Genomic DNA, 15,331 nt, shown 5'->3' with positions numbered 1-15,331 from the left:
TCTCGCTCTGTCTCTCTCTCTCTCTCTTACCACACTCACACACACACTCACACACACACACACACACATACTCACACACACACACACACACACACACACACTCACACACACTCACACACACACACTCACAGGTTTGGTTTGGCAGTGGTCCAGATGCTGCTGTCAGCACTGGACATGATGTTTGTTTACCATGTGCCAACTTGTCCATCAGTGGCGTGTATGTGTGTGTGTGTTTGTGTGTGTGTATGTGCGTGCGTGCGTGTGTGTGTGTGTGTGTGTGGGAGACTCAGTACAGCCAGTGCTTGTAAAGCTATCTAAAGACACAAGACAGGAACACACACTGCATACTTCAGCCTCCATCCCCCCATACCCCCCCAACACACACACACACACAACTCGTTTTGAAGAGAGATTGTGTATCATAGTGTATATGTGCCTCTGTGATATTGTGTGTTTGTGTGTGTGTGTGTGTGAGTGTGTGTGTGTGTGTGTGTATGTGTGTGTGTAAGAGAGAGAGAGAGACTATTGCATCTGTTAGCCAGCGAGACTTGACACACACACACCCACACACACCCTCCACTCACATTCACACACACACACACGCACACACACACACACATTCACACACACGCCATCTGCATTGCACACACACACTGCCTTGCGCATGCCATGCGCTTCATCATCTTTAACGCCACACACACACACGCATAGTAGCAGAACAGGAGTTTCAGTAATCACTGCCATGTGTGTCTGAGGCAGCCAATCAGAGACTGGTTAGCTTTACGAAGAGAAGAGTACACACACACACACACACATGCACGCACGCACATGCACACACACACACACACACACACACAGAAGAAAGTTCACTTGATTACAAAATGTCAAAGAACATTCAGACAGATTTAGCAAGTTAGATTTGTATTTACAGTAGACAACACCAGTGTGTGTGTGTGTATGTGTGTGTGTGTAGATAGAGAGAGAGAGAGAGTGATATTGTGTGTATGTGTGTGTGTCGAAGAGGGAGAGGGATAGAGAGAAGAGAGAGATAAAGAGAGAGTGATATTGTGTGTGTGTGTGTCCAAGAGGGAGAGACTGTGTGTGTGTGTGTGTGTGTGTGTGTGTGTGGTTTCTTGGTGTTTCATGCCCCCAACTTTGTGTTCAAGGCAGCGCTGCCTGGAAGGCGCTATGGTTAGGCATAGGTTAGAATTGGGGTTAAGATTAGGATTAGAGTTGGGGTTAGGTTTAGGGTTAGGTGCCTTTAACTCTCCCACGCTGAATCAGGTCACTGGTCTGGTCACTTAACCCATTAGGCCCTAAAGGACACCTCTTACCCCGGACACTCTCTTACCCCCACTGGACACACTCTTACTGGACACACTCTTACCCCCACGGCTCCTGCTGCAGCCCTGTGCAATCCTCAGCCCGGGGTGATGGCTTAGGTCAGCGCTCCCCCCAGTGGCTGAACCTGGGAATGGCACAATGCAGCAGCATCTATTCCCAGCTCACACTGCTCACATTCTCAGCAAGAAAATCAAACCGTTGCTCACATACTAAACGGATGCTACAACTACAAAGGACTGTATGTGGCCAGACAGAGCACCGCCTGAGTCGATCTGGTTGCAAAGGATTTGCAAAAGATAAACTATGGACATGACAGAAAGATTTACAAGCACAGCACTGTAAAACTTAACTGGTTCCATCATAACACATCTGACAGTGACTATTTAAAAAATATTCCAAACACTCCTGACATTGCAATTGTAAATGAGGCTATGAAATCTGTATTTATCGTTGAGGTGGGCTGCTGTTTTGACCTGTATATGGACACTTGCTACTATTTCAAACTATTGAAATATCAACCATTGGTAGATCTCATTCACCAACTTGGATACAACTGTAAACTAGTAACCCTGGTATTTGGAAGTTTAGGCCATGTCCATATGAATGTGGTCAGGGTGTGTGTGTGTGTGTGAGTTTAGGCCATGTCCATATGAATGTGGTCAGGGTGTGTGTGTGTGTGTGAGTTTAGGCCATGTCCATATGAATGTGGTCAGGGTGTGTGTGTGTGTGTGAGTTTAGGCCATGTCCATATGAATGTGGTCAGGGTGTGTGTGTGTGTGTGAGTTTAGGCCATGTCCATATGAATGTGGTCAGGGTGGTGTGTGTGTGTGTGAGTTTGAGTTTAGGCCATGTCCATATGAATGGGTCAGAGGGGTGTGTGTGTGTGAGTTTTAGGCCATGTCCATATGAATGTGGTCAGGGTGTGTGTGTGTGTGTGAGTTTAGCCATGTCCATATGAATGTGGTCAGAGGTGTGGGTGTGTGTGTGGTGCCATGTCCATATGAGTGAGTTTAGGCCATGTCCATATGAATGTGGTCAGGTGTGTGTGTGTGTGTGAGTTTAGGCCATGTCCATATGAATGTGGTCAGGGTGTGTGTGTGTGTGTGAGTTTAGGCCATGTCCATATGTGGTCAGGGTGGTCAGTTAGGGGGGCTGCAAAAAAAAAAAGGCTAAAAGACAAAGAGCAAAATTCTGCTGTTTCAGCCGCTATGGGGAGCAAATATGGAGACGGAGATGTTTTGTTGATCCTTAATGTGCTGAGTATTATAAATGGATGGACCTGTAAAAGCATGTGAGCCATGTACGTAGACCTGTCACCTTATTAATGACTCTTCCCAGAGTATTTGGATCTTTTCTTTGCTTGCCTTTCATATCCAAATAAAAGCATTCAAATGTGTGTGTGTGTGTGTGTGTGTGTGTGTGTGTGTGCATGTGTGTGTGCTTGGCTTGCTGCATTATGGGTATCTGGAGCAACACCAAGCACACCTGCAGCCGCTGCACAGAGTAGCCTACAGTATGAAAACAGCTGTTGTGAGAGGAACGGCTCATGCTCGAGCTCCTAGACTCCCTCACCCACTCCATCACTATCTGCATGTCTGATCAGAGCAGCGTGTCTCGTGGAGAAAGTTGTCACTTGCTATGCCGTTTATTGTGTGAAGTGTGACAAGTCGGCCCGTACCTGCAGACTGAAGTTACACTTTCCCCGCCGCTCGAGGAGTTTCTCTGCCCACGCGCTGCTGGAAACTCCCGTGTCGTGAGAGAGGGGCGTACCCCACCCAAGCCACGGGAGTCCTCGTTTGCGTCACGAATGCGTCACTGCGTTTACTCTCGTCTCCCCCGCGCTCGCTGAGAGCACACAGATAACGCACAACAAACCGAGCCGGTGCGCGCGCACACACGGAGGGTTTGCTCAAGGCCGATATCAGTGTGGGTCATCTCGCGCATGCTTTATCCTAGCTCAGAAAGCGCCGTTGAGTTACGATCTTATAACAGTACAACATAACAGCCATGAACAAGCCTCGCGCTAACGAATCCGACGCGAAAGCGAGTTGACATTTCAGTGAAATATTTGCGGTCAAAGATGTGATTACTAGCGAGCTGATAGGGAACTTGCCTGGAGGCTGACAGCTTGATAGTCATTTGGTTATTGACCGCGAGGAGCGTCTGAATAAAACCAACAACAACTGTCCAAAGACTCTCGCGCCGCATTAGTCATCGTGTTTGAGACACACACACACACACACACACACACACACACACACACACATAATGTCATCCACACAAACCGACAGATCATTACGCATATTTATGAACGCGGTCTGCTGGTCATCCTTTAAAAGCGTCGGGTCCCGCGCACCGTGCCAACCCATTCACGGTGATACCGCTATGAAAGAACCGAGCATTACTATGCCCAGTGTGTATGCGAGCATGTGTGTGTGCCTACTCTGGACGTGTCACGTCTCAGCCTTTGCAGAGCAGGTTGCAGTAGCCGCTCTGTCACACAGGCGGCCGCGGAGGGACCTCCCGGACATGGTAACGGTCATGTCGAAGCTGCGCGAGGTAGCGCAGGTGGAGAGGTCCCGTCAGAGAGTCCGTTATCACCGAAAAGCTCCTCAGTTCATGTTGGACCTGTTTGACGCGCTGACCGACTCCAACAGCACTTCGCGCTACGCGCCGCTGTTGGAGGGGAACGCGGTGCGGAGTTTCCCGGATAAAGGTGCGTGCGCGTGCTCATGATCCCCATCCGCATCCAGCGTTGTGGAGTTCAGAATGATATTCTCTCACCAGATGTCTTTATCCAAATCCAAACCATAGATGTCTTTATCCAAATTTGAGCAGGGATGGGAATGTCTACTCTCTCACCACAACTCTACATTCAAAGTCTATAGCTCAGAGCAGAAGCCGTTCTTTATGTTAATACTACACTGTACAATGGGCATCGGGATGAGCTAATAACAACACTTGTATGTATTTATTTAATACTTTACTATTTGAATGGGCATCGGGATGAGCTAATAACTTGTATGTATTTATTTGATCAAAGGGAACTCCACGACAGGGCAACCGGATGAAGCGTTTCATTACTTTCAAGTGAAGTCGTTGGGTGCGGATGAGAAAGTTATACGAGCAGAATTTCGATGGTACCGGAGAAACCAGTCGTCCCTGCTGGACACTTCGTACAGACATCACCTCTACAAGGTGAGGTGCTGCTGAGTGCGCATGTGTTGCGTTAGGCATCAGCCTCTTTTAATGATTGCATCTGATAACCGGAGAGTGTCATGTGCATAACGCCGATGTGGGTACTAAGCGCGCAACGCCGTATACTCGGTGTTCAGATTGTAACGGAGCGTGTTCTGTCGAGGTGGACCTGTACGAGGTGCTGGACAGCAGAGTGCACCCGTGGAGAGGGAACCTCATCACATCGCGCCTCCTGCCCGCGTACACACAAGGCTGGGAAGTCTTCAACGTCACACAGACGGTGAGAGCAAACTGCAGCAATGCTACATAACGCCGCACGCGCCTCCTCTTGATCTCGGTGACAAGATATCAATTATGTTGTCATGGTGACAATTAAAATGGCGCCATGCTTCTTTACCTAAGTGAACCATGGGAAGAATGAATTTAGTATCAGTACTGCGCCGTGTTAGTTGTACACAAGGCCATAATCATAATATACTTTGAGCGGACATGACCCAATATTCGATAATGCAGATCAATCCATAAATAGATTAGATTAGATTAGATTCTACTTTATTGTCATTGTGCAGAGTACAAGTACAGAGACAACGAAATGCAGTTTGTGTCTAACCAGAAGTGCAAAAAAGCAGAAAAAGTGCAATGTGATATACAAAGTAGGTGGTGCATAGACAGGACAAAAGATATAGTGCAGTATAGACAGTAGTATACTGTTGTTTTCAGAAGGTGATTTAGAGTAGTATAAATTAAATATAAAGTTACCTATAAGAGCAGAATAAATATGACTATGTAATATGAACAATGTATGAACAACATGTACCTATGTGCAATGTAATGGCAGTACCATTATAGTAGTAGTAAGAACAATATAGATATGTGCAGTGTATTAACAGAAGGTAACACTTTATTTTAATGTGTCGCTGTTACAGTGTACCTACCTAATTAGGTACAGTGGTACAACCTGTATAACAACATGTACTATCAGGTACCATCATTGTAATTTGCATTATGTATTTGTGGGTACCTACATATAGTTGTTACATTGTAATACTGAGTGCTTTTTACAAAACTTTGCCAATTTGTCTAAATTTTCATCAGAGGCAAAGAGCTGACCTGAGACCTGGTGGATGGGGGTAAAATCTGGTCATGATAGATTTGATATACAAACCATTCTTAGCTCCAACCTGTGTGCTATAAACCTTGTTACTCTTTTGTGGAATAAACCTATTGTGTACCAGTTAATTAGTGTACCAGTTAATTACTTACATGTACATATGACATGTATGTTGTGTTGTGTCTTCGATGTCTTGGAACAGGTCTACTAATTCACTACATAGTACATATATCAACTGTGTTGGTACACACTTATTGCTCTTTGATACAGTGGCACAAAGCCATTAAAATGAAGTGTACCAGTTAAATACTTACAATTACATATTACATGTATGTTGTGTCATTGGTATCTTGGAACATGTCTGCCAGTACCCTACATACTGTAGTACATGTATCAACTGTGTTGGTACACATTTATTACTATTTTGATACAGTGGAATAAACCCATTAACATAAAGTGTACCAGTTAAGTACTTACATTACCAGTTAAGTACATACATATTATATACATCCTGTCAATGATGTCATGCATCCTGTAATTGATGTGTTGAAACATGTCTGCTGTTACACCACACAGAACATGTGAATTAGTAGACCTGTTCCAAGACATCGAAGACACAACATACATGTCATATGTACATGTAAGTAATTAACTGGTACACTTAATAGGTTTATTCCACTGTATCAAAGAGTAACAAGGTTGTAGCAGCAAAGCTGTTACATGTACACTGAAGACAATGAGGCCTTGACTGGAGCTAAGAATGATTTGTGTATCAAATCTATCATGACCAGATTTACCCCATCCAGCAGGTCTCAGGTCAGCTTTTTGCCTCTGATGAAAATTTAGACAAATTGGCAAAGTTTTGTAAAAGCACTCAGTATTACAATGTAACAACTATATGTAGGTACCCACAAATACATAATGCAAGTACAATGATAGTACCTGATAGTACATGTTGTTACACAGGTTGTACCACTGTACCTAATTAGGTAGGTACACTGTAACAGCGACACATTAAAATGAAGTGTTACCGAATAAATATATTTACAAATATGTTTATTCATATATTCTGTTAAAACACTGCACATATTTAAATATATATATATATATATATATGAATAATATTAACAGAAAAACTGATTTTGATTAAATCCAAAATGGCGGAAAATCCATAATGGCGGAAATTGACGTCATAGGGTGCGATGAACTCGGCTTGGTCCAAGGATTCTAACAATACTTTTTGAAAAATTATAATAATAATTTTTGACAATCGGGTCAGCGGGTCAAAAGTTAAGTGCGTGAACGCACGTCCAACTTTGGCCTATTGGTGGCGCTAGAGCGCTCAAGGTGCCGGTATGAAACTTAATTAATGAAAATGAATCATGAGACTGTCCCCAATCAGTGTGCCAAATTTCACAACTTTTCACCAGACGGTTCTATGGGCTGCCATTGACTTCCATGAGGAAGAAGGCATAATAATAAGAAAAGATAGTATAACAAATGGTGCTCTTCAAGAGTTTCGCCGTTTTGGCCCCCAAATATAGATAGATGCAGTGTATTAACAGAATATATTATGAGAAAAACTGAATAAATATGGATATTTAGTATGAACCATATAGACAGATATGTATAGTATGTACAACTATGTGCAGTGTGGTAACAGTACCATTGTAGTGCAGAGACAGTAACATTACAATAGTATTAAGAATAAGTGTATGTGCAGGATGAAGAGCAGTAGAATATGGCTATGTGTAAGTGTAATTACAGAATGTACATTTGTAAATAAATAGACACTATGGAAAGGATAGGGTAGCGCAGTTGTGTGTGTGTGTGTGTGTGGGGGGGGGTTCTGGGGGATGTCCGCCTCCTTGTTTACCCTTTGAAGGCTGCCATGCTCGTGGACACCTCAACAGGCACAGGCAAGGAGGCATCAGGCGGGGGTGGGCTGGGGGGTGATGGGGGCTTAGTTTATTGGATGTCTCTGGGTCAAATAGGTAGACTGGAGTAGCATTACTCACTGTTGTGCAAAATAATCAAACCGGAAAATGGTATGCGAAATATTTAAATATCTAAATAGTTCAATATCTAAATCGTTAAATGTCTAAGAGAGAAGAAAGGGAATGCAGGTGAGATGATCTCATTACAGATAGATATGCAGAGGGTGTGGCCTATACACAGAGGGTGTGGCCTATACTAAGTGGGTGTGGTCTATAAGGAGGGGGTGTGGCCTATGCACACTCCTTGGTATTCTTTTTTGTCTACCTCAGATTCACCGCAAGGTCGAAACGTCATGTGCCAAATGAGAAAATAAACTCAACAAAAGAATACCAAGGAGTGTGCAAACTTGACTTTGACATAACCGGTCATATGGAAGTCCGAATTTAGCCGGTTGTTCTACTACTCCCCCCCTAGTATTTCCTCCGGACATTATGTAAATGTGCTGTGTCTGAAGGAGGCGTAGAACATGCGGTTAAAATTCACACCTAGTGAGGGTGGTTGTTAAGTGACGCTTTTCTGCAGGCGCCCATGTGGTTAGATCTGACTTAAATGCCAGTGTTATCATGGAGGGCATAGTGTTGTCCAGAAAATTCCGACGCGGAAAGATGCAGACATCGCGGAGCTACCGTCCATGAGGGCATACAACATTTGATAGAACACATGAAGGGAACGGCACGTTGTAGCCTACAACTGCATGGCAAGGCCAAACGAATTCAAAAGACTGAATCATAAGCAGAAGGCACTGAAAAGGCAGTAGCCTACAGCGACGTCGTTAATGACAATAACAGGAGTATTTAATAAATTGTTAGCCAACACGATTTTCTGTTCATTGATAGCCTTCTCATGACCTCAGAGATGAGCTCGCTGATATTTGTTGAGCATATATGCCTAGAGAAAATGAAAACGAAGAAAACCCAACTTTGTTCCAAGCTCCTTACATAAATGCAATAGACACATGGGGAGAGGATGCTTTTGGAAAAAATAAACCGAACAGAAAATGAACAACTTCACTGTTATGTTAGTATTGTCATGTCTTTACTTTTGGTCTAATCATTAAAGTGTTTGCTGGATATACTAGTTAGCTAGCTGGCTAGCTCAGAACTCCCGTCTTGACATCAATCAATGGATATATCGTACTCACAGTCTCCGAGGCAAGGTTAATGACACGACATGAATCCCAAGGTAAAGTTGAGTTGTTTACTGAAGTTTGTAGCATTACAACAGGGCTGCAAAAGTCACCTAGCTCCGACGAGGGAGAGTTATCTCGCCGGGGCCATATGGTGGGTAATATGCAGCTATCAAAAACTGAATCACTTCCGTGTACACACATTATAAGAACATTACATTCAGACCCTACCGACCAGATAAGATACTGCGTTAACGTTGTTAACTGAACTAAAAGCAGGCATACATTACAGTATTTTGTTTGTTGCTTAAAAACGTTGTATGATGGCCTTGAAGTCTTGAGTTAGCCTACTGAATTGGCTGGTAGCCTACCATAAAGTGTGTGCATGCTCTCTCTCCAACACAAACCAGATTTAGGGTTCTATAGCCAAGTAATTCTTAGCCTAGAAATCTAGACGCACCCTAACGGCAATTACATTTACTGCCAGGGCTAGTCTAGCAACTCTCCGTTGGCTTGTGAGCTCAAAACTTAAACTTCTATCAGGCCAATCAAATCGTATATAGAGTTGTTAGGCGGGCTTAACATAATGATTGATGGCAGAGTTGCAAACGGTTTGGCTTGAATTCCTGCTACTTGAAAAAAGAAATAAGATGGATGTTGCTGTTGGCTTAACAGTGTGACACGAAGTTAAGCTTTTATTAAGTTGGCAAAAGTTTGAACTAGCCAACTAACTCCGCTGGTGGAAACGATGGGACTTATAACGCTGTCCTATTGCGTGCAGAGGGAATTTGAAAGACAACCGATTATCCTTACCGGATTGAGCACTTAATGGAGGAGCCCAGACCCTACATTTTAATGGGTCTGGCTCGCCAGGCTAAGTAATTCTGGTACTTAACGTTGAAAACAGATAAATGGGTTTATTCAGCACACATACAAATACTGTAGGTCAATTTCAAGCGCGACTTCACGGACTAGCCTACTTCAAGTATTAGCTCACGCACAATAGATTTCTTCTTAGCCTACATAATGCATAGGCTACACTTTGTAAAAAAAAAGCAGCTGTGACAGGCAGCGTCGCGATATATTAAGGGCCATATCTCGCATCTTGTGAACTCTACAAGCCCCCACCTCTCACTCGACAACCACACGGAGATTCTGTAATGTGCGGTATGTCGCTCACACATAACGTCCGTGATAAGGTCAGTATTAGGTCCAAGAGGTTAGCATTATATCTGAATCATCCGAAGGGTAGGACCTCCGTTTGACAAACCTCCGCATATACTCCTGAGGTTATATCTGAAAGCGCTTATTATGTCTACTCGCGCCTGTATATTTCTCCTAAATTCAGCAAAAGTTAGCATTCTAACCTTGCATGCACTCCCGCGACCATGATCCAAAACATATCATGTGTAGTACCGTTGGAAAGCTCTGTTTTTCCTTTATCACGCTATGTGATCCATATATGGACAATTCCTTGTATCAGCAACCAATCGCATTGGCTGTCTTTCAAGGCTGTTTTCTCAAAATGTGTTTCTTCTCCCACTCTGAGCACGAAATCTCCACTTCAGAAGCACTTACATACACCAAACGTTCTAGACTTATGCCTATCTATATTTAGCAGATTTGTACTGAGGGGTTTGTTGATATATTTTTTCTAGCCTGACTTACATGACATTGTATGCCTAAAAACATGGCAAAAATCGAGAGAAAAATCGATTTACATAATAACAAAAATTTAACAAAGGTAGATATCCATAAATCCCTCTGTAATTTTCCCCATCTAATATCTAAACACAATGAAAACTTAATTTTGAACCTGGCTTTATCCAATGCTCAGATTTCATGTTTTAAAATGTATGCAAATTAGCGCATATTTAATTAAATAATGCATAATTTGCATATGTAAACATTAAATTACAGAAAACGTGTAATACATTTTTTTCATATTAGTGTAAGTAATCAACTGGGGAAGTTTCATAATGATCTCTGCTTGTTAAAAATGTTACCCTATTCACCTGTAGTGTCTCGCCTTAAAGGAACACGCCACCATTTTGGGAAATGAGCTTACCGGTAGGATTTGGTCATCTCCCTGTAGGTACATGTCGTAACTATACAAGTCACAACATGGAAAAAATGGGAACATGTTGGAGTTGTTTTGTCACTTTTGGGTGCTATAGGCTTAGGCTAGCTGGACCTCAATGAGCTATGCTAAGCTATGCTAACAGCGGGTGTTACTTTTGGGTGCTATAGGCTAGCTGGACCTCAATGAGCTATGCTAAGCTATGCTAACCGTGGGTGCTCCAGACTGAGTTACTGCACACACAGAGACGAGAAGGGTATGTATCATCTTATCTAACTCTGGGGTAGACAGTGAATAAGCTAATAATAAGCTAATAATAAGCTAATCATTTCCCAAAATGTTGGCGTGTTCCTTTGACTTCCCACCATGCGCACCTGTGTGCAGAAATGACGTACCGACGCACAGAGACATTCTCCCATTATGAGCAAGTGTTGCCATGACAGCACAGAGACATTCTCCCATTATGAGCAAGTGTTGCCATGACAGCACAGAGACATTCTCCCATTATGAGCAAGTGTTGTCATGACAGCACAGAGGCATTCTCCCATTATGTTGCCATGACAGGTGTCTAAGTGGGTCCAGAACAGCGCCACCAACAACGGGCTACTCCTGGTCAAGAGCCTGGCGTCGGGCCGCTGGGTGGAGTCCTCACCAGCAGCACGCGGGCCTGGCGGAGCAGACGTGTCAGCCTACCTGGTGGTGTTCTCTGATGACGGGATAAGAGCCTCAATTTCTGACAGTTCGTCTCATGCCCACAGTAAGTGCTTCATTTGCGAGACATCAACATAATTCCAATGTGTGATAGTGGAATTAACCATTAACATCTCATTGGCTTTAAAAAGGCAACACATAAAACAAACCAAGTGTTTATTAACTCTACATCCCCCTTTATTCCAGTGTTAATTTGCTGTACTTTATTCCAGTGTTTACTTCCTGTTTGTTCACTTCCTGTGTGTTCACTTCCTTTACTTTATTCCAGTGTTCACTTCCTGCGTGTTCTTTTTCTGTTTATTCCAGTGTTCTGTACTTTATTCCAGTGTTCACTTAATTTTTTTTTTTTTTTTTTTTTTATTACATACAAAAATCACCATACAAATTATAACAAATAGGGGTACAAGAATTCAACACAAAGAGGACATAATATCAGAGCATATACATATAGTTCTGTCAGCTTTTCGGCTGTTGAGTCCAACAATAGTGTCCATGTAGAATTTGACTTCATTTTTGAAGGCTGCAAAACAAGGTTTCCCTCCCCCCCATTTACGTTTATGAATATGACATTTTCCCAATAGCAAGAGCAAATTTATTGTAAAGACAACATTTAATATTAATGTCTGCATTTTCATAAAAAAAAATAACATTCTTTATCTGAAGAGTAACATTGCACAACCACACACACACCAAACTACACATATTTTCTAATTCTATCCAAAAAAACCTTGAGTAGATACATTCGTAAAATAAATGACAAACAGTTTCAAGCGCACAACCACAGAAAACACACATGTCTGATATATCATCTCTGTATCTTTTAAGCAGAGAGTTGGTGGGGTAAAATAAGTGGATTATTTTAAAATAAATTTCTTTGATTTTGTTGTTTAGAACATATTTATTGTAATAAGACCAAACCCTATCCCATTGAATATTGTCAAAGATGCCACCCCAATAACTTTTACAACGAGGTGTGACAGGGTGAAGTATTATCTGTCTTAACCATTTATTGTTACATTTTCTATTTTTTATGTTAATACCATTCAGTAAAATATCTGTCTGTAGAGTTGATTGCTCATGAGTTCTAGAACCCAGCAATTTAAAAAAACCATCAGGCAGTGCAGCAAAGACTATACTGTATTCTCTGGGATGTATTGGGATAGCAAATTTGTTTAAAAATTCATTGTAAGTCAGATATTGGCCATTTCCATTGATTAATTGAGAAATAAAAATAATGTTGTTGTTTACCCACTTTTCATTAAATATTGATTTATTTTTATATTTGACAAGTTTGTTGTTCCATATTAAGTGTTTATGTGGTGAGAAGTTATGCTTGTAGGTGAGAAGCCAACATAAAAGTGCCTGCCTATGAAAATTGGACAGTTTAATAGGAAGTTTGTTAATATCAAAATTACACTGGAGCAAAAATTCTATTCCACCAACTTTCTGGAAAATAAGATTTGGAATTAAATACCACAACTTGTTTTTGCCCTATGTTTATGTCCTAAATTTAATCCTTAATCCAGCTCACTTTGAAAATGATATTTGAAGAATGAAAGTCTAGAACATTTAGGCTCCCTGATCATATGAGTTGCCCATGACCCGTTTATTTAGGTAGTGAGGTTTGTTCCTCCATATAAATTTTAATAAGGTAGAGTCTATCTCTTTAGACACAGAATTAGGTACATCCAACACTCTAGCGGGATAAACTAAGCGAGACAAGCCTTCAGTTTTGGAGAGGAGTATGCAACCTTTGATAGATAAGTCTCGCATTAGCCATAAATTAAACCTACTTTTAATTTTTGGGATGAGGGGGTGGAAGTTACACTGCATTCTTTCTAACTGATTTTTGCAAATGACTATACCTAAATATGTAACTTTGTTTGTAACTGGAATACCTTCAAATTCAGTTATAAATACATCATCTTTTAGAGGGAAAAGAGCACATTTCTTAAGATTTAGATGTAAGCCAGATATATTTGAAAACTCCTTAAGACACTCAATCACCTTCTTGACCTGCATTTCATCTTTGAGAAAGATAGCCGTGTCAATTTCATCTTTGAGAAAGATAGCCGTGTCATCAGCTAGCTGACAACATTTTATTTCTCTTCCAAGTATGTTAATACCCTGGAAAGAGTCATTATATATATTTGCATAACTAAGATAAACAAAAATGGAGCCGCAGGGTCTCCTTGCTTTATACCTCTAGATATGTTGACTCTATGTGTAGTGCCCCCTGGAAGTTTTACTGAACTATTACAATCATTATATAAAGTTTTTATTGCGTTCTTGAAGAACTGACCAAAACCAAAAAAGTCCAAAACATCAAATAACGTGTTATGCTTAACAGTATCAAAGGCTTTATATATGTCTATGAATAAGATCCAATTATTATCTGATAGGTACTCCCGATAATCAATTAAGTCTAAAATTAATCTAAGGTTGTCACTTACAGTATAAGCCTTCCTTGCATAAATCCAGACTGACATTCATCAATAATTGAGGGTAAACACAATTTAAGGCGCTGAGCAAATGAGCAAATAGTTTTGCATCATTATTAATTAAAGTTATAGGCCTCCAGTTTTCAATTAGTAAGCAATCTTTATTGGCTGTAGGTATCAAGGTAATTAACTTGACACATAGAAGGAGGGAGCTTCCTTGAACACACTCAATAGAAATCCAGCAATATGATCTTGAAAGACCTTAAAAAACTCGCCAGTAAGGCCATCATTGCCAGGAGATTTGTTATTTTTTAACCTACTAATATTCTTTTTCAATTCATCTAAGGATATATTTTTGATCACATAGGTCCTTTTGGGTTCGGTCAATTGCCTTGCCCCATTCTTTATAGAAGAAAGGAAAGGGAGGTGTGTCATAACTGTTATCTGGTTCAGTATATAAGTTTCTAAAAAATCTTCCACAAAGTTGGAGATTTTCTGGGGGTCTTCAGTAGATTGATGATTTATCGTAAGTTTATAGATATTATTAATTCTGCCATTTCTTCTTTTCTAGATTATGGAAGTATTTAGTGTTTTTTTCACCCTGTTCCAACCATTTACGCCTGGAGCGAACAAAGGCACCCTGTGCCATATTTTCATAAATACTATCCAGCTCTAACTGTAGACCAGATAGCTTGTTAGTATCAACTTGAGAAAGAGAGTCTTCTTCATATATAGCTATTATATCCTTAAGAATTCTATCTTGTAAACATCTCTTTTCTTTGGCTAATTCCTTTCCCCTTATAATTGCTAATTTACGAATTTGGAATTTAGTATATTCCCAATGTTTACAGAATATTTTTTCTTCTTGAGCTTTATTCCAGTTTTCAATAATTATTTTTATGGCTTTTTCCTTAAAGACAGTATCTTTTAAAAGTGTGTTGTTTCATTTCCAAAGGTTGAACTTACGTTTATCCGATGCGTATTCCATAAGTAAGGACAAAGAGATAACTGATGATCAGAAAGGATTGAAGGAACAATTTTAGTATCCTTTATCTACTAATTCGTTTGAAACAAGCCAGGAATCAATCTTAGACCTTCTGGATAAGTCTTTATTATTCCATGTGAACTGATTTTGTAGAGTATTTTTCAATCTCCAGATATCACAACAGTTTAAATGCAAACATATATTTCTAAATTCTCCATAAGACCCTCCTAAAGGTCTTGGAGGGAAACAGTCCTTAAGAGGATCACTGATGGAGTTCCAGTCACCTCCAAGTATAGTTTAGCGTTCACAAAAGTATTTGTTAGTGTATGGATTTGTT

General features: G+C 41.0%; 1 protein-coding gene across 1 annotated transcript in view; it reads left to right on the top strand.

Annotated features, from left to right (window-relative positions):
* The first annotated feature begins 3,232 nt into the window (after positions 1-3,232).
* The window catches only part of LOC125296595 (bone morphogenetic protein 2-like), a 13,520-nt gene continuing 1,421 nt past the window's right edge, over positions 3,233-15,331 (top strand). The window contains exons 1-4 of the mRNA XM_048246588.1: positions 3,233-4,060; positions 4,388-4,542; positions 4,706-4,822; positions 11,422-11,614. Of these exons, the coding sequence (XP_048102545.1) occupies positions 3,613-4,060; positions 4,388-4,542; positions 4,706-4,822; positions 11,422-11,614 (913 nt within the window). The 5' untranslated portion in view covers positions 3,233-3,612. The remainder of the gene's footprint in view (positions 4,061-4,387; positions 4,543-4,705; positions 4,823-11,421; positions 11,615-15,331) is intronic.

This window comes from Alosa alosa, chromosome 6 (genome assembly GCF_017589495.1).
Source record: "Alosa alosa isolate M-15738 ecotype Scorff River chromosome 6, AALO_Geno_1.1, whole genome shotgun sequence".
Classification (NCBI taxonomy): domain Eukaryota; kingdom Metazoa; phylum Chordata; class Actinopteri; order Clupeiformes; family Clupeidae; genus Alosa; species Alosa alosa.
The sequence above is the reverse complement of the archived record's forward strand: the minus strand, read 5'-3'. Positions and strand labels throughout refer to the sequence as shown.